General features: G+C 41.8%; 2 protein-coding genes across 3 annotated transcripts; one reads left to right on the top strand and one right to left on the bottom strand.

Annotated features, from left to right (window-relative positions):
* Positions 1-184: 184 nt before the first annotated feature.
* LYRM7 (LYR motif containing 7) lies at positions 185-8,442 on the bottom strand. Of its 2 annotated transcripts, XM_027714439.2 has the most exons (6): positions 8,136-8,407; positions 6,042-6,136; positions 5,399-5,471; positions 4,702-4,772; positions 3,217-3,298; positions 185-816 (listed from the first exon to the last, which is right to left on the bottom strand). In XM_027714439.2, the coding sequence occupies exons 1-6, from the start codon at positions 8,263-8,265 to the stop codon at positions 740-742; spliced, it is 528 nt and encodes a 175-aa protein (XP_027570240.1). In that variant the 5' UTR covers positions 8,266-8,407; the 3' UTR covers positions 185-739. The 2 variants fall into 2 exon arrangements, with proteins under 2 accessions (XP_027570240.1, XP_027570242.1); XM_027714441.2 differs by lacking the exon at positions 6,042-6,136 and having other exon boundaries at positions 8,347-8,442.
* Positions 8,443-11,575: 3,133 nt separating this feature from the next.
* On the top strand, positions 11,576-17,462 carry HINT1 (histidine triad nucleotide binding protein 1). Its single transcript, XM_027714431.2, has 3 exons — positions 11,576-11,744; positions 14,254-14,358; positions 15,120-17,462. Exons 1-3 carry the CDS (start codon positions 11,634-11,636, stop codon positions 15,282-15,284), a joined length of 381 nt encoding a protein of 126 aa, XP_027570232.1. The 5' UTR covers positions 11,576-11,633; the 3' UTR covers positions 15,285-17,462.
* The last annotated feature ends 2,737 nt before the right edge of the window (positions 17,463-20,199 follow it).

The raw sequence follows: 20,199 nt of genomic DNA on the forward strand, positions 1-20,199 counted from the left end.
GCCTCAGTAAGTCACTCAGTAATCACAAGTTAAAATACAAACCATAAATACATAAACCATATGATCTAAGCCAACAACCAGGCTGTGGCTCGCTTCTCTTGTTGTGCTGTCATCTGAGAACTCAAACCCTAACATTCCTGCTCATGCCAAGGTGCATGGGAGAAGAAAAACACTACGCATGCTCTCCCATCTGTAAAATAAAAATAATTTATTCAGATAACCCTTAAGAACTCTCTCAAGAATCTCAGTATATTAGTGTACAATTAATGACCACTTCAGAAATCATGCTTTTGGTGCAAAGCATAAATTTTACGGCAAGTGCCACAAGATGTTTTTTCATTACTTCATAGCAGCCTATGATTAACAAGAAACTTACAAATAAATACTATCAGGACTAAGAACAGTATTTAATTTTTATTTAGCTTTGACAAACTCTGGATTGCTGGGAAACAATCTCTGTCTGACAGCTGTCATAATCAGAAACCTTCCTGGCTGAAGTAACACAATTCAGCAGTGTACTTTTAAGTCCTGTAGAAATATTAGTATATCCCACAGAAGAAGTGAATGATGATATCACAGCACTCAATAAAAACGATGAGTTGACTTCAGTCTCTGTTTTCCTGGTAACAATACTTAACTGTTTCCAAAATTTAGCTTTAAAACAAGGATACACTGTTGGATGGTTTTCAGAGATGTCATTACAGGATATTAACTTTCTGGGGAGAGGGACATATTTTCCTCAGGATTCTTGCTTTTTTGTTGGTTTATCTAAGTAAGGAGTGTTGTCTTGTAGAAGATCTTTCCTGGGTATGAGCACTGTAATAGAAAAAAAACCCAGTAAGACTATAATCTTACGGAAAATATTATTCTGAAGTTGTTTTTACACTAACAAACAAAAAATTAGGATCTCATAAGGATCACGAGGATCTGAACTTTGGGTTTATGGTGAGGATCTGAATGAGGATTTGAACTTCTAGTAAGTGTACAAGCATCATCATGACTTCTACCTAAGAAAAATTATGCTTTTTACCTTCCCTTGGTCACAATAATGCCTTCCCATTTTTCCTTTTAAGAGCATTGAAAACTTTAATAGCACTAAGAAGCCATAAAAAAAAAATGTCAAAGCCTTGCAGTAACTCTTAGCAGGAAAGTGAATGGCAATTTTATCAAGCCTGAGCCATGTTTACTTCAATAGTTTCAAAAATTAATACTGAATTTGACTTAGCCTGCTCCCCCAAGTCCTGGAATTTGATCTGTACTATTTATCCTGTCACACCTGTTTTAAAGGTCAAGAGGAAAGGAAAGTTATTGCCACTGTATTGTCACAGAACTGACTATACTGTCACAGAAGTGCACTGTGTTAGGGTTTGCCTAAATATACACCATTTTAACCCCTTCCTGACACCTTAGTTCTTGCTGTCTAACTTGTCAGAATCAGCTTGTCTTTTTTTCATGAAGTGAAGGTGCTGTGTCATGTCAGATTTGCTCCAGCAGCAAAAACTAAATCACAAACACCTGAAATCATAACACTGTACTTTGACTATGCCAGGCGGCTGCAAGAGATGCAGTAAACCTGCAAAACTGTGTGTTTGTGTGTGCAATGAGTAACATGCTGTCCAAAGTGCACTGATATCCCTTACCTTACGAGAAAAAAACCTGATTTTCTTGAGGGTATGCTCTTTTTGCATCTATGTACTGATACTGATGCATTTAATAAGTTTCTAAGATCTTTAAGTAAAATTCCCATTGCATTTCTCTTAGATAAAATCAATGGGAGTACAGGTACGAGAAAACATGTTGATCTACATGCCTAGAACAAATACTAAAAAAACCCAGAACTGGATATAAAGTATTGAAAAGCAAAAGTACAAACAAATAAAAATTGAAAGCAGAATTTTTAACCTTCCTTTTCAGAGCTAAGTTTTGAACACACATTGCCAACATACCAAATCAAAATCAGCACATATTGCATGCCTGATATAACACTAAAAAAGTAAGCTCCGCTTGTCTCAGCTTAATCAGAAATTAAAGCAAAATGAAAAGACTGAGACATTTGTATACTATCGAGTAACGTAACTAAACATTAAAAAAAAACAGAAAAATTGTCTAATATAACTAACAAGCTCTTAATTGAAATTGCTTTCCCTTTAGTAAGAAAACCTCCGCCTATTGTTTTCTCCAAGATTTACTAATGAATCTCAACACGACTGTACACCACTGTGCCTCAAATTCTTTTTAGACAATAACAGTGCCCTGTGAACTGATTCTGTGACAGCACAATAATTTAATTGCACTAGGGAAGATGTTCCCCCTTGGTTTTTTTTGTTCTCACGAAGACAAGTCTTCAGCTTTTTTTCTTCTGTGGAAGACTTGACACTGGTCTAGTCATATCTTCGGGCTTCATCGTGATTGTCATTTTAACGTTAAATGCTCTACCAAACCTAGATCTCACAACTCTATCAAAACTTTACAGACAAAACTAAACAGAAGTGAAAGGAAACAATGTACTCAGGTGAAGATTTTCCCTGTTCTCTACCACACAGTTGTGTTCTTTCTCTAGTGTTCGACTGTAAAATAAAAGAACTTCTAAACTAGGAATCAAAATTTCAGAATTGGATAGACTTTGCATCAAGGCCATCGTTGTGTCACAGGTCTTCCACAGCACAATCTGAACCTGAAATTGCTGGAAAAAGGTTTTGGGAAAGAACACTCAATCCTCAAAAACATTCAAACACTCAAATCCTCAAAAAGCTATTCTATGAACAGTGTACATACTGCACTTGCTAATTCTCCTCAGGCAGCTTCCACCCACTTGGCAGAGCAAGCACCCACACACAGATACTGTGGCTACTACATTTACACACACACTGACTACCCTATACTTGCATGCTGACCTGCTACCCAATTGCTGTCCCTCCTAAGAGTTATAGCTAGTTAAATAGTCATAACTTCTTCCTCTCATTAGGGGCATTAAAAGTAGTCACCGCCTCTTTTCCACCAGCCTCCATATGTCAAACTATTTGTGTAAGAAACTTTGTACCTTTGAAGCCTCCACCTGTCCTAGGTGGTGACATTAATCATCAGCTTACATTAAGCTTTTGGGCAAAGAATAACAGACAATTTGTCTCACTATCCCTTTACTTATTTTCACATTCTGTACTTACTTACACAACTACAACATTTTTAAACATCTTTTTAGCGTGCAGACTGACTTACCTATTTTGTCAGAATCTGTATGAACTGCCTGAATAACGGAAGTTCTGAGAATCACTTCAACATCTGAAGCTATTTTCAGAAGCTAGCAAAAGGAACAAAAAAGGCACAGAAAACAGAACAGAGCAATTTAAATTATATGTGATTATTCCTGAAGATATTTTCCATACCAGACAACTATTCAAGTAATAAAGCCAGTCAGTTCTATTATTCAGTTAGCTATCTATATGCAGCTTTTGCCTTGGGGATCCTGGAATAATTTACAGATTGATATATAAACTACTCTGATATACAGATAAGAGAAGGAAACTTCAGCTCAGTAACATGCAGCAGAATATATAATAAAACTGCAAACAAATAAGGTAAAATGCAACCACAGAAACAATTAACTAGCTTCCAGTGATCAAAGACATTTTGCCTGAATGCCTGAATAACATTTGCCCTAGTGAAAGAGCAATCTCATTCTTTTAACACTACTGCTCTTCAAATAAGGAGAAAAAAACAAGGGCAAAACATGACAAGAATTAAGAATACTGAGGTTTCACAGAAAAGCAGTACAAGAACAAGGCACTACCTAAGATTAGCAGAGGCATTAGTATTTGGCAAAAGGCCTGGAATTCCTTCCCTCATTAGGACGATAAGCTGAAGCACCCTTGCTAGTTGTTTTGCTGCACCATTAAGAGAACCCAACGCTTGTTTGTATGATACTTGTGTCAGAAACAAATGAAATTGCACAAGTGAGACACTTTAGGAGACATGCTTATACTAGAAAGTAGTGTGAACCAACAGAAGAGGATCCCTGCAAAGGTTAGAGCTCAAGACTTGACATGTACACTGCACTTCTCCTCGTGCCTTTCCCTTTTAAGGGTTTGGAGCAGGTATCCTTCAGTTCTCCCTACTGAAAGGCCAGTAGCAGCCAGGCTGCATGCTCCTGAAGCACACCTTCCCCTTCAGATTGATCTCAAAGGAATTTTTGCCATTTGCTCTGGCATTGCTTTACAAAGCAAGACACATCACAGGAAGTGGAGATAACCAAGGTAACTTCAGAAGTGCAGTCCAGATCTGAACTAAAACCACTGCACTGGATTCAGCTACCACGTCTCACATTCTCATACTGCACACAGTTACTTTGATCTCCTTAAGATCACTGCACACTTGGTATGTATAAGTAGGCACTTGATGTCATAATACACTGCAGCTTCCTATTCCAGCAGAGTAATGCACATTTGGATCTTCAATATTGAATTTTTTAGCTGCTGCCCAAAGCAGAATGCTAACAGCACCACGTTTATGCAAGCAAGGGCCCAAACTCTCCCAAGTCCTGTATATCATTCGATTCAGAGATCCATGTAGCAGCTTTTTCGAACTAAGCTGGCTCTCATGATGTCTCAGTGTACCTCCACTGACTTAAAGATTCTTTAAATAAAAAGGTCATTTATAAGTATTCTTCCACAAATTGGAAAAAAAAAAAAAAAAGAAAACAAGCACCTCATTTATCTTCTCCTCAGATGTCTCGTCTTTGTTATTTCTGAATTCTTCATTTATCTTTTGTCTTGCAGCTAAATAAAGTAAACAAAAAAACCCAAAGAGTGAACAAAAATCGTATCCTGTGCTTTTCGTTGCCTCAAAGTTCACAATTTTAATTCATTTATTCCGCCTTCCTGTGACACTCTGCTTGAAGTATTTCAATGTACGATCTCCTTGCAATTCATGTGACGTCATATTTTAAGTCGATTGGTATAGGAATAAAATAAGATTCCCTATCTAGCATTCTGAACTATGTACAGAAGCTTGTTTACTAAAAAAAAACAGGACTTATCCCTTGAGGAGAAACCATACACAGACGACTAATTCAAATGTTTAGTACAGTTAAACATGCTTTGGCTGGACCGAAGAGAGGAAGATTAAAAATAAAAGAAAAAAAAAATCTCCCAGGAAGATTAGCACAGTTCAAAAAAAGAGATATTTCCCTTACAAAATATGGCTTGAGCGCTTGAATCTAATAACCATTTTTTTGTTGCAAATTAAAGGATCTCTGGTTACTTATTACAAGTTCTCCCAACGATTACTTAAAAAATATGGAAGGGAATGATGTAAGGAAAAATTATGTTAGGAATTCTCTGTGTATTTGGAGAAGAAAGGTCCACAGAAGTATGGGTAAGCACACACCAAGCAAGCATCTCACCTTCAAGGGCTCTGGTATCATTTTTAAAAACTTCTTGCCGTGTTCGGTGTAACAACTTAAAAAGCTTCAAAACCTGCCAATACAACAACAATAGAATTAACTTATTGGCTGAGCAGGATTCTCAGGTAAAATTAACATGTTACAACTAAAAATGTTTCGGTTGAAAATTAATGTTATTTCCATTTAATAGACAATTCAACAGAATCAAATCAATATCTAAGATATTTTACTTCAATTCCTCATAAAAAAAAAAAACTTGCAGCCAAACCAGATGTGACAAAATCAAAGTCCCAGACATTTCAAGTTCTGGACATTTCAAATTAATCTAAGATAATTACATTCCTAAGTAATTATTTGGCACGATGGGTATATAATCCTGAATATACACGGACACAAACATATTTATTGTGCTGATGTCAAATAAAGCCAACAGAATTGGAATAACGCTAAATGTCAAGTTACTTGAAGGTACTATCAAGGGTACCTCAGTGGATATTCTCCAATTATTGAAAAAGGCAGAAACAGAGATAACTATAGTATTCTTACACTTACAAACCAATTTTTGAGAAAAGTGACTTTCAAAAGGATCTGAAACTGTGTATTAACTAATTCAACAATTATTTTCCATGACTCTGTGCGATACCTGGGCATAATTTTCTACAGGTGGTGTGGCAGAACCAACACAAAGCAAAGTCCTTCCCTTAAATACAACTGCCAGGTCAGCAAACAGAAACTTCACTAAAAGCAAACACTCAAAAATTAGGACTTAAACGTAGAGAAGACACACCTCAATATGTATGAAAAGCAAAACCCCTGAGAATCACAGCTCACAGGCACGTGGTTTTGGCTGTTCACTCATACAGGCTACAAGGAATTACAGAAATCCTCAAGTCCTTTTGAGACTTTTTTGGTGTTTGTCAGAGACTGGAAAGAATCTCTGACAAGCACCAAAAAAACCCACTAATCTTGATAACAAGATACCTTTTGAGGCTCTTTCTAGTACTTCCTAGCATGTTTTGGCATCTCTAGAAGGCACAATCCAGGTACTTCATAATAATATTAAATTGTTTTCTCACAATTAGTATTCAAAACATTTCTCAGAAGGATATGGAGGAAACACAGGGCTGTAACTGTGAAACGACCACCTTCTTTATTGGCATGTTCTGTATCTGAGCTGGAGATGCAAACAAGACTGTCCCCTAAAAGTAAAAAGCAAATAAAAACATGCTGGCAGGGCCCTGACAAAAGTGTTGTCTCTGCTTTAAGTCTGCCAATGACAGAAATGGTGATCTTCTCTGAAAGCTACTGTTTTCAACTGATGTCAATGCATTTTTAGATTTTCAAGCTAAATTCTCCGCCTTCACTCAGCTTGTCACTTGGCCACACCTTGAGAGAATTCATTCAGAAGTGTGCACAGGTTTTAGGAAGAGGAAAAAGACATAAACCGGTAAGTACACACAACTTTCCAGTTTAGTGCTGCTTCTTCAACCTACTCAACTTTAGCGCTATCAAGGGACACCTTCAAATCTCACCTCACCACGTGGATTAGACCACATCATAACTTTTACTGTAAGGTGATTCAGCATGCTGAGAAGTACATGCAACTGCATAACAGATCTCTCTGGAAAGAGGGCAAATTAGTGCATTGTCAATTGCACAAGAGTCTCATGAATGTTCAAGTAAAAAAACCTTCTGTCACTTTCACAAGAATTAGTATGAAACTTCACAATCAGTTAAATCAATCTCAGCAGAAACACATAAAAAAGAACAGGGAGCCTGCTAACTCCTTTTCAGCTTCTGGGTGCTTAATAATTAGCAGCTGAACAGAACCATGTTGCCTTTAATAGCAACGTTCCCTAGATGGGTTAATCTGTGGAAAGTAAACTCACAGAATTAGAATGCAGCAAATAATTTTTTTTTGCTTTGTAGATGTATTTTAACAGATTCAACTAAATTCCTTCAGGACATTCTGAAATATTTCTACCCCCTAATCTTTTCACCATCTTTGTAAATGCTGAATAAATATTACCAGTCGTTTTGTGTCGAAGACAGGTACGGTGAAACTTGGAAGTCTTTTATGGTTATTTCAAACTCTCTGATGAGCAATTTTCAGGCACCTTCCCACCCTCTTAGCAGTTTACAGCTTCCTCACAAGGGGAAGAGGAGGGGCAGGCACTGATCTCTTCTCTGTGGTGACCAGTGACAGGTACCCAGAGAATGGCCTGAAACTGTGTCAGGGGAGGTTTAGGTTGGATATTAGAAAAAGGTCCTTCCCCCATAGGGTGGTTGGGCACTGAACAGGCTCCCCAGGGCAGTGGGCACAGCACCAAGCCTGACAGAGTTCAAGAAGCGTTTGGATGATGCTCTCAGGCACATTATGGGACTCGGGGAGGCTCCCGTGCAGGGCTAAGGGTTGGACTCGATGATCCCTGTGGATCCCTTCCAACTGGGCATATTCTTACTCTGTTTCTGCACATCCCTCCTGGGCAGTTTTCACCACCCCAGGCACAGAGCAGTTGCACTGGATGACCGTGATCGAGACACATTAATGCAGACTCCTCCGACCCCACCGGCCCCCCACCGAAACACAGAACTCCCCAACACCTCAGTGCATCAGCGCTCCCAAACCAGGCTTCGGAACGCTGCTGAAAAAGGTGCTCTCGAGCCTGACACTGCTCTGCACCGCACATACGGAAAGTTTAAATATTTCTTCACTCTTCGCTTTTCTTCACCTTACCCTCGCGAGTCGTGCTTTCCACGCATTTTAACCTCCGCTTATTCTGCCTCGATTCCATTTCCCACAGCGGCCTTTGCGTGAAAACCCCTCCCTTCCTTTCCCCTAGTCCTCCTCGTCCTGACAGCCTCATGTCTTTCGACTCCTACAAACGCCACAGAGCTCCAACCCGCCCGGAGAACTCCCGTGAGTACAGAACGTGTGTGTGACTCGCCTGCCCGCGGCTCCCCATGGCGGCCGCCGTCCGGGGGGACGGGCCGGACCCGGCCCGGGCAGGGACCGGGAAGTGACGAGCTGGGAAGTGACGAGCTGGGAAGTGACGATCCGGGAGGGACGATCCAGGAGAGACGATCCGGGAGGGACGATCCGGGAAGGGCGATCCCGGACGTGCCGTGCCGGCTCCTGGTGCCGCCGGTGCCGCCGCCCGTGCGGTTGTTGGATCTCTCCGGTGAGGGAGACTCCGCAGCCCTCTGTGGGCCGTCTGTTCCAGTGCTCGGTCACACGCGCAGTGAAGATGTTCTTCCTCATCTTCAGGTCGAGCTCGCCGCGCATCAGTTTTTGCCCGTTGCCACTTGTCCTGTTCCGTGGCACCACCAAGAAGAGCCTGGCTCCATCCTCTTGGCACCCCTGGTTTAGGTGTTTATGCACATTGAGGAGGTCCCCTCTCAGTTGTCTCTTCTCAAGGCTGAACAGGCCCAACTCCCTCAGCCTTTCCTCCTAAGAGGGATGCTCCAGTCCCCCCAGCCTCCCTCGTTGCCCTCCGCTGGACCTGCCCCAGGAGCTCCATGTCCCTCTTGTCCTGAGGAGCCCAGAATTGGACACAGCACTCCAGATGTGGCCCCACCGGGGCTGAGTAGAAGGGCAGGGTCACCTCCCGTGGCCTGCTGGCAAAGCCCTTCCTGATGCACCCCGGGACACCACCTTATGTGACTCTCGGGGAAGCTCCTGTGCAGGGCTAAGGGTTGGAATCAATCAAATCAATCATCCTTGTGGGATGCCTTCTCCTTTCCCAGACTATTTTTTTCACCTTTTACAGAAGGAAAATTGTGGCTGCAGCTCCGTGTTGCTGCGCTTATCAGTGGTATCTCAGGATGTTTCTGGTTCCTAGGTACCCAGCTGTACTTAGAAGGGGCCAGCCACACTTTCCAAGGACACTTTTGGTTCCCAGGATCACAGCTGGCAGGCTTTTTCCTCTGCTGGTGTTTTCCAACAGGCATTTTCTTTTGTTCAGTCTTTTTCCCTTTCTTGTCAGGTCAGTTTCTCTGCTGCTCACATCAAGCTCCCCACAGCCTTGCCCTGCCTCAGGGACCAACCCAGGCTTGGCCCAGTCATACCATGGCCAGGTCCAGTACTTGTGTAAAACTCAATTGCCATTCTTTAGAAAAACAAACAAGCTTATACTTCAATAACACATCACCCAGCATTAGCTAAAGGCAGCATAGAGATTTTCTGTGTAATCAGCTTTACTGCTCACTAGATCTCTGGCTTCAATACCTAGTCTATTTAATTGTTTAATTGCAATTACATTGGCAGATAATTGAAAAAGCGGAACACTAAACTATTACTCAATAATTTTCATATATTTATTAGTTATTTATGAATTATTAATCATAAGCATTTATTAAATACTTATCTTGGACTATGTGCCCCATAAAGAAACTCATTCTGTTAGCAGGAGAATGTTTATTCATAGATTTATTTTCAGGAATAATTATTGTGAATGAATGAATGAAACTCTTTGAAAAGACCTTGTTTTATTCCAAATGGTATAAAATTTGCCACTTACACGGTGAGACAAAAATATATGTTGAAGTCAACTATATGAAATAAATGCTTTTTGCTTTTTCAAACTTCTAAAATTGTCTCTTTGTTTTCTCATAGCACAGAAATATGCTTTCTAGACTGATTCCACCACAGCCCTTGGAACTACTTAAAGTACACTAGCATGTGCAAGTGGATCCTGAACAAGTATTTATATGTTAAACTCTTTAAACTGTCTAGCTAGTACTATCAGATCTTCTGTTCTTTCACAGAATGCGTTTAATTCCCGAGAAAATAAAGGAAAAAAATTAATCATATATTTACTGAATAACCACGGTTAGGCAACAATATAAATCAAAGCAATTTGTCCTGGAAGCACCAATTCCATCCTTGTCTTAGTTGTCATAAAGCTCCAATACCATCTGTAGGATGGACGCATGTCAAAATATCCTAATCCAAAACTCTGAGGAACAGAGTATCATCCCAGTGTTTAATGTGCTTAACTAGAGCTTTGTTTAGGGTATCTCAGACTATTTCAGAGTTATTACCAGAAATATTCAACAAATTCTGCTCTTTTTGTAACAAGGTCAGGTAATCAAATGTGGAACCATATTATGTTTAATCCACTTAGCAGTATTTATCCCCTGCCTCCCTTCAGAATGCTTTCCTGGGAGATTTGTGTCAAGAGGCAACTATATGTAAATGTCTATATTAAAACCTTCCCAGACAAAGGTTGAGGGAAATCAATCTATTTTATCTGTGAAGTTCAGAATATCACAGAACCATGGAATGGTCTGGATTGGAAGGGATCTTAAAGATCATCTAGTTCCAACCCCCCTGCCATGAGGAGAGACACTTTTCACTAAAACAGTTTGCTCAGAGCCCTCTCCAACCTGGCCTTGAACACTTAGAGGCATGGGGCAACCACAGCTTCTCTGGGTAACCTGTTCTGATGCCTCACCACTCTCACAGTAAAGAATTTCTTCCTAATATCCAGTTTAAACCTGTAATCTTGCAGTTTGAGGCCATGAAGCAGCACCGTGAACTTGGTCTCGTTAAACCACATGAAAAGGAAACTTTGTTTTTACTCTTTTTTTTTACCTACTGCTCTTTCATTTCTCCTATTTCATGACTGCTGTCATGTCTATAAAAAAAAGCATTTACGACTAGATGTATAGCTGTGCAACATTGCGTCGTCCTCTGTAACTTACTAGTCATATTGATTAGCCTGTTTCATGGTTAGGAAATTACTCATATACAGAAGAGCTGGCACATTAAACTGCTCCTCTGCGGGAGCCATCCCAGCAGCACCCGAAACCCGCCAACTTGTACGGAAAAGCCTAGCGGCAGCCCTGCCCGAGGCAGTCTGCAAGGGGAAGTCCCAAGGAGTGGCACAGACACTCGGGTTGGATTTGACAAGCAGTATTTCTCACTACACCAGCCTCTCCTGCCAGCGCACTAACTCGGCATACGCGCCTCAGAGCTTCACAGCTCTGATCCCTCCGCGGCAGCCGCCGACAACCGCACCCGCGGATCCCTCCGCCCCCCACGGGTCAGCGGGGGTGGGGGGGCGCGCCAGCGCGGTGGGCGGTGACGGGCGGGAAGAAAGACAGGCAAAGCGACCAATCGGCGGGGTGGGCGCGGCCGGCGGTGCTCCGCCGGCCCAATAAGCGCGGCGGGGGCGTGGCCGCGGAGGCGGGCGCGGTGAGGGCCGGCGGGAGCCGCGCGCGAGCGGCCGCCATGGCGGACGAGATCAGCAAAGCGCAGGCGGCGCGGCCCGGCGGGGACACCATCTTCGGGAAGATCATCCGCAAGGAGATCCCCGCCAACATCATCTACGAGGACGAGCAGGTGCGCGGCCGCCACCCCTCCCGGCCCCCTCCCCTTCTCGCGGGGGCCCGGGGGTGCCCTGGAGGCGCTCGGGAGCGCGGCGGGGCGGGCGGGGCGCTCCCGCACCGTCCCTGCAGCTGCGTCGGGCTCCCGGCCAAGGGACCAGGGTTCTCACGGCTGGCGTGGGACAGTAGCCGCGAAACCTGAACCACCCGCAGGCAGTCTCCGTGCGCGCTCCGAGCAGTGCGCCGTAACTGGGTGCTTTTACTTGTCCCTCGTAGCCTCACAGAGGTTATGCAGCTCCGCCCGCCAGGCCTTGGCTGCGAACCTCCGGGAGGGGTTGTTAAAGGGAAAATTTAAAGAGAATTGGAGCTTTTCAAGCTCTTATTAAATAGCGCTGGTCATCCTGCAGGCAGCAAAAGTCGGTTCCGGCGGTGAGGTGGGACTGGTAGCATTCAGCGATGCTGGTGCATCACAGCGTGTTAGAGACTAAATGAAACAATCAATGCAGCGGCTGTCTCCAAGCTGTAAGCTAACTAGTATTCAGTATAAGCACCCCTGCCCCCTTTCCTCCCCCTTCGCATTGAAATGCAGGAGGCATCATTAACAGGGGCTTTTGCTTTTGCTTTTGAAGTGAAGGGTTGTTGTCAGTGTGGAATGCAGGCTCGCTAAGGATGTCAGATCCATATGCTTGGGAGAGTCGATACAGAAACGTTGCAGTTGCCCTCTTCTCTCAAGAATATTGGAAATCTTCACTGCCTTCTGAAAATCACGCTTATGTTACTGCTCTGTGTTTGTGTGAGGGTGTGCATTCTTTCTTTACCTGGGTCAAAGAGGTTTTTCTTCAGCTGCAGTGGCTACCGCAGAGTAACCAGAGCACTCTTTGAGTAACTTAGAGCATATAACCCACTCTTGACAGCCATTAGTCCACAATATTTTCTGGAAGAGATATTTTACCTTCATCGCCTTGGTTGATTTTTACCTTAACCTGAACAGAAATGTAGAATTTCTTTTAGAGTTCAGTTGGCTAATGGGGGATCTTTTAATTAATTGTCTTGACTCCATCAATGGTTGGAAATGTTAAAAGGAGAAGGGTAAAGAAGTCTTTTAATCATTAATCGACATGCAGAGAAAAGGGCATACCAAAAAGTACAAAGTCTCTGTGAAATTATGCTTTATCACTGTTGTTCCAGTCGAATCTAAACTTGCTGAACTGAAGATTGGTTTACCATGACCTCCTGGACTTCCTGTGATTGTGCTTTTTGCTCAATACTACTTCTGCTTTTTGTCCCAAAGAAAAGTGTTTACTACTGATCTTCTGCTCTTTAAATTCTTTGACACAGTTTGACCATTTGCATTCTGCCTGTGCATGTGCCACGTATAATAGAAAAACTGCTTACAAAGTGATCAACTCGAAGTAAGATTTGCTTAATTGTGTGCAAATTAGTTTTGTTGATCGATTATTTGCTTCCTGTCCTTCTCTGTTTGGGAGACACGAGTGGTTCCTCAGAGATTCAAAACTGGGTAGTATCTTCTTAAATAGAAATGAAAGTATCCAGGAAATAAATATTTTGAAGAGTCTGTGTGTTGGTTATTGTGACATAACCAATGTTACATGTCCAGGGTAAGTAAGAGGTGTCATTGGACAGATGATGGCAGAGCACATGCCACGCCTCTGCAGATTGTCCTGGTTGCAGTAGCAAGACCCAGTTCTGTGGTTGGCCATTTGTGCAGAGACATAGCTTCCTTTTATCTTTCTTTGCTTTCTCTTTTATTTCTATTACCTATTGGCAAATTCCTAATTTGGGATTTGTTTGATATTGTTAGGTGCTGCTTTCAGTTTCTGATTGGTAGTAATTTTGGTATTTGCATAACTTTAGTTGAGAGTCAGCTATTCACTGCTGATCGTTGTTAATATTTCGAAAGTGATGCCTGTCCCTCAGTGTGGGAATGTCTGAAATAGAGCCATTCTTAATGCATTACTCCGAAATCTTTTTCTGAAATATTTGGTGCTGTTGAGAACAGAAGTGTAATATGGCCTCAAATCACGTAACTTCAGGTTCTTTGGAATTGCCTTGCTATCTTTTGACCAAGGCAATATTCAGACATAACTGGAAGATGATTAACAACTGTTTGCCATTCATTTTATTAAATATGGTGTTAATAAAAATTTGAAATAAGCGTAAATGTACTTTCTGTAGGCATGCCAATAGCTCTATTAGATGTCATGCATATGTTGATATAATAAATCAGGTACCTGATTGCATTTCACCTTGCTGAGAAGACTGTAGCTTTTAAATGGAATAGCAATTTTTTTTTTGTGCCAGCATGTCTTAGTAAGTAGTGTTTTGTGTTTAGAAATTAGACTATGTAGAATAATAAAACACTCAAGAAAAATCAACATCTCTGTTTATGTTTGGGTTATCTGATAATGTGCATATGTGTGTATTTAGGAGGGCATATTGGTTTACTGAAACTCTTAACCTTTCTCTGAGACAAATCATATTTTAATTGTTTGCTGTTCCTCCAGTGCCTCGCATTCCATGATATTTCACCTCAAGCTCCAACACATTTCCTAGTGATTCCTAAGAAGCCAATTGTCAGATTGTCTGAAGCAGAAGACTCTGATGAATCTGTAAGTACTCTAGAAGCTTTCTCTACACCAAGCCGTGCCTCTAATTACTTCACAATGTAGTAGGCTCTCCCCCTTTTCCTCTTGACATATCAAACAGAGTAGTTTTCTGATACAATAATCCTTGTTCTCTAACTTAGAATGATAATGGAGTTAAAGTTTTCCAGTAAAATTAGTCATAGAAAGAAAAAAGATTTCTCTGTGTGTATTTGCCATGCAAAATGAATTGGTATTTATTATGTTATACTCTTGATGTCTGTTTTCATGGTTTACAGGCAGTAGTACTTTGGGGTTTTTAGCAGGTCAGAGGTGAAGAAAAGGAAAGTTAGCTGAGAGGTGCTGAATATTTCATTTGTAACTATAAACATCAAGCTTAAAGATTTTGCAAAGCTTTACATGGTAAGATAAAGTTTCTTTTCCACCAGAATTATATATGTTGTCTGAAACAGTAATGGGGGCTTTAGCCATAATTTGGCTTCTGTGACACTTTTGTAGTCTGTTACAGCCTGGCTTGAAAAAAAATTTGTAGCTTTATTTCCCCCCTATATTTTGCATAGTAAGTCTTTATAGTTTTTCTTGGAAAATGTCAGTTGCAGTCAGACAACAGTTTGAAGAGCAGTGGCTGAATTTCTGAGAATTATTGATTCTCTGCTCTTCTTCCTTCCCTCCCTGCCCTTTTCCCCTTTTTATGTGTTTTCTGGTTGTTGTTTTTTTTTTTTTTTTTTTTTTTTTTTTTTTTTTTTTCCTCTTTCTTTCTCTTCCAGCTTCTTGGGCATTTAATGATTGTTGGCAAGAAGTGTGCTGCTAACCTGGGCCTGACCAATGGATTCCGGATGGTTGTGAATGAAGGGCCTGAGGGTGGGCAGTCTGTCTATCACGTACACCTCCATGTTCTGGGCGGCCGTCAGTTGGGCTGGCCTCCTGGCTAAGATTTTTACACCACAAGAGCTAACTGTGCATGCATACAAGTTACCACCAAACAGATTTAATGTGTTATCCATCAGTCTAGCCACTGTTAGTGTATTGTTTTTTTTTTTAATGTGTGTCTACAGAGGGTATTAAATGCTCTGAACAACATTCGCACAATAAAATTTAAGCATGTGGGAATCGTCTCTGTCTGGTGTGCCTTACTTATGGGAAGAGTTCTGCAAGGTGAAAGGATGTTCTCTGGCATTTAAGGTTTTGATCTGCTAACAAACCTTCTGTAGACAGTGATTTGCTATGGCATTTGAAACCTGGAGGTGCAGCTGAACTGCTTAGCAGGCTTTCATGTCTCTTGGGAAGAAAACTTGAAAGCTTTTTGAGTGTGGTATATAAATATTCATAAAGCCGGTGTAGGCTGCCCCTGAAATTTTTTTAAAAAGTGAAATTTGAACATCCCGTGCAAGGCTTGTGTCAGTACAGTGCAGTGTGTTGGGAACATACAACTCCTGTTGGAGCTCGCTCTCAGTGGCATTATAAGGCTCCATTTTTCCAGTGAGAAGGGGCAAACCAGTAGTCTTAATGGCAGCTGTCATAGATCCATAGTGCCTGGGTACCTAACATCATGATTTGGATCAAATCGAGGGATTGAAAATACTGAACTCTTCTAAGATGCTCAAGGCATTTCATCTTGGCATGTAAGCAGCGTGATGTATTTATATACATTTTGAATTCTAGATTTTAGCAGATTTTTTCCTTCAGTGAACAGTACTTTCTGTGTTGCTGCATACAGTTAGTTTTTCATGCAACAATGTAATCAGATCTCCAAGGCAATAAATTTTCTTGAAGTTAGGGTTACAGCTGTGTCTGCCAGTGTAACTATAAAACAGCTGTTCTTTCTGATAAAATTGAGTCACCAGTAACCAGTTTTTATGACAAAAGATACTTGAAAGCCTCTAGGCAGATGCCTTGAGAAAAACTGGGTTATTTGTGAGCACCAGAGGTGTTAAAGAAATGTGGGAGTGTAGTGTAGAGGGTGGACAGGTAAGGGGTGTGACTTGCGTTTTCTGCTCAGATAACTAACTTGCAAGTTCTGCAAAGCCATTTGAATTCATTCAACTTGTAAGTATTCTGTAAGTACCTCTGGATGTCCTGGCCTTTGAGAATTTTTGCCCCAAGATGTGACTTAAACTGGAAAATCAGGTAATGCTTCTGAAGGTGGCTGGTCTATACTCGAATTAAGAATAAAAAGGTGGTTCTGTACTGGTAGCCTGATGACGTTAACTCCTGTGTCACCTGCACAGAAGAGAAGAAGAAAACCACCCAATCCCCAGAGGTACAACATCCCTGGGCAAATAGCTGAGTGTGCATCCCGAGAACGAGTGTTGATTCCGTGGCTGGGTGACTACTCCAGTACAGCTGCTCTGTCCTGTGATTTCTAAGGCCACTTAACTAAGGAAGATGCGTTAACTGCATCACAGGGAGGCAGCAAACTTCATCATAGTAAGCACTGAGGAGGTGGATATGGGAAAGCAGGTTTATCCTACACATCCTTTGACTCTGCATTACTGATGGATCTGAAACACCCACTGGAAGATGTCTTGATCTCTGCTGTTCTGCAGGTAATCAAATGTACTTAGATGACAAAAGCCTGTGAGCAACCCAAGGACTTCACCTCTATTTAATTGTCATGCGCAGAAGGTGGAAACAATTTACATGACCTGAATACAAGCTAATGTATAATCTGAAATTGAATTGCTGAGGTGTAATGCACTGTTACATTGCTCCAGATTAGAGACAGCATGAGTGTCCGAGAGAGAGAGCTAAACTGCACTGTGACATTTAAGTCAGTTTCTAAAATGTCAGATACTGAGTTTGAACACTTCCTAGGTGTGAAATTTTGCATTACTTTAGTTATTGAGCTGCCCAGTCTTGTTGAGCCAAGCTGACCACGTGTACCCAATACCATTCTTGAAAATCCCATGATGGTAACTGTTGCAGGTTTGGACAAATCATCCTGACTGAGGCTACAGTTGTCTTATTTTATCCTTTTTGTTTGGTGTTTTCTTGTGTGTTAGAACTCATTTTTGTGGACCACATTGGATTTCTCTCAAGATCACTGTGTTAATGTTTTATCTGACTATACCTGTATTTGCTGTGGATTTAAATAAAAAGTTCTGTTTTCATCCTTTTTCTTCTCCTGTTATTGGGGGGAAAAACAACCATTGCAACAATTCCTTTTACTCCTTAACAGACAGGAAACTTCTGTGATGAGCTAGGCAGAATTTAATCTTTTTTTATTGTTATTCCCAGTTACAAATTTCTTTTCTTTTGACAAACTGTAATAGTATACTCTAACCAATTCATAGCTGAGCTTGAAAGAACTAGTGGAAAGTCAAAACCTGGGCTTTTGCTGTTGGGCAGAGCTGTTTGCTGGTTTTGGCCACTAGGTATGTGTGCCCTGTGCCTATCATAAAGGATTTGAAAAGGAAATGTGGGTTTTATTGGACTATGATGTGCTTACACACCATACCTGGAGTAGTTACAAGGCTGCCAGGTGAGGGAAAAAAGTGTAAAATGTGGAGTCTTTTGTGTAGAAGTTGAAGAGAGAGAGGTGATTTAAGGAGGGGCCACTGCTTTGGGTTAGGATCATGACTCTTTGGCAATGGGAAACTTGGGAAATGTCTGGGGATCCAGCCCCTTGAGCTTCAAGAGAGCAACATTTTCTGAGAAACGTAAGGGTCTTGAGAGAAACAGCATCTAGAGATTCCAGAAGAAAGATACGACCTCTTCTCAACTCATGGTAAAAGAGAACCAGCAATCCTGCATGCAAATGGTAAAAAATGTAAGTATTAGCTGATAGGATGTTGGAAAGCCAGAAATACCTATAAAGACAGTTGGACTGAATGGTCTTGGAGGTCTTTTCCAACCTTAATGATTATGATTCTGAGATGTGACTGAGTAGATGTGAGTGTGGTTAACTTGGTGTTGCTAAACTTGCTCAAAACACAGCCTTACTGGAGACAGCACTTTGAGGATGTGAAGGGTAAGGGGACAAAAACTGAGGCTGGAACTGTAGTTTCTGACCCCTTTTTCAGGAAGGATTTGTAATGTTGGCTTGGCTGAAGGTCAAGGACCAGTCAACCTTTTATAACTGAGACTTTAGTAGCAGAGAAGACTCACAGTTGAGAATAACTAACTATACTCTGATCAGGTAGTTTTATTTTGTTGTGGTAGCTGTGCTTCAGTCAAGTTTTCATGGAATGTAATTGCAGAATCGTAGAATATGCTGAGCTGGAAGGATCCCATCAAGATCATTGAGTCCAACTCCTGGCCCTGCACAGAATACTCCAAGAATCACACCATGTCCTTGACAGTGTTGTTCAGACACTTGAACTCTGTCAGGCTTGGTGCTGTGACCACTGCCCTCGGGAGCCTGTTCAGTGCCCAACCATCCTCTGGGTGAAAAACCTAAACCTTCCCTGACTCAACTTCATTCTGTTTCCTCAAGTCCTGTCACTGGTCACAAGAGTGAAGAGATCAGTGCCTGCCCCTCTACTTCCCCTCCCAAGGAAGTTGTAACTGCAGTGAGGTCTCCCCTCAGTCTCCTCCAGGCTGAACAAGCTGCTCCTCACACAGCTTCCCCTCCAGACTCTTCACCCTCTTAGTTGTCCTCCTTTGGGCACTTTCTAACAGCTTAATATCTTTCCTATATTGCAGTGCCCCAAACTGCACACAATATTGGAGGTGAGGCTGCCCCAGGTCAGAGCAGAGCAGGACAATCCCCTCCCTCATGATGCTTTGCCTGATGCCCCCAGGACAGGGTTGACCCTCCTGGCTGCCAGGGCACTGCTGGCTCAGATTCAACTTGCCATCGACCAGGACTCCCAGGGCTCTTTCTGCAGTGCTGCACAGGGATAAAAAACAGTTTTCCCACTTAGCAATGGTAAATGACCTTGTAAGAGACTAAAGTTTTATCACCGTAGTAAGATCTAAACTCCAGTGTGTGGCATGAGTGGAGTAACAATTCCAGAGGCTTAATTTGAGGAAGGAAATGTCTATGTGGAAAAGGAAAAGGAGAGGTGAGTAAAATTGCTTTCTTACAATTGTATATTTCCAGTGTTGTTCTATCTGGGTCTTTTTCTGAGTGCTTGGGTGTAGAACTCTGGAGGTGAAGTTGTTTAGCTCCCAAGAGTGGTTGCTCCTCTACAGTTCAGCTCTCTGTTAGGACTCTGCCTCTGTGAAGTAACCCATTGCGAGCCAAGGGAGGCTCAGTGCCTTGATTTGCATCAGAGCTTATCTACCTGTCCATAAAATTTCTGTACTCTTGCACAGAAATGAGGTTCCAATGATCTGTGGTGACAAAGATAACATCACAGTACTTACATAGGTCTTCCTTTCTGTAGTCGGTTGTTTGGAATGCATTCAGTGGTTAGGTTGCAAGTTGCGCTGCTGCTTATTAATAATATTAATTCTTCATGATGATAATTTCTGGAAAGGGATTTAACTTGATTTAATTTTTAGTCCAAAGGCTTTGTCCCACAAATTGTGTTTGGATCTTAGTTTAATTAGAACACTTGGGTTGATGCTTGACGGAATTAATCACTCGTCACTGCCTTTTTTGCAGTTAGAAAAATCTAATTTAATTCTTAATATTGTGGGGGTTTTACCATTTAGCAGCACAGCAGCATCCACAAAATTGCTTCTATTTTTATTCATAGTGGAGCAAACATGCATTTGCTTTTCCAGCTGTGACATGAAAGCGTTTGGGTTTTGAATCAGAAGATGTGAAATAAGTGGTAGTCATGGTACAGTTCACTTTCCACTCTGAGGCACCTCTCTGGATTTCATCTCGATCTCCCTGGAGACTCCAGTTATCATCAAATCATAAGCTAGCCTAGGGCCTTCCTCTGTTATTTCTGC

Source organism: Pipra filicauda, unplaced genomic scaffold (assembly GCF_003945595.2).
Source record: "Pipra filicauda isolate LSUMZ 115617 unplaced genomic scaffold, ASM394559v2 scaffold216_size1298047_pilon, whole genome shotgun sequence".
In the NCBI taxonomy this organism is placed as follows: domain Eukaryota; kingdom Metazoa; phylum Chordata; class Aves; order Passeriformes; family Pipridae; genus Pipra; species Pipra filicauda.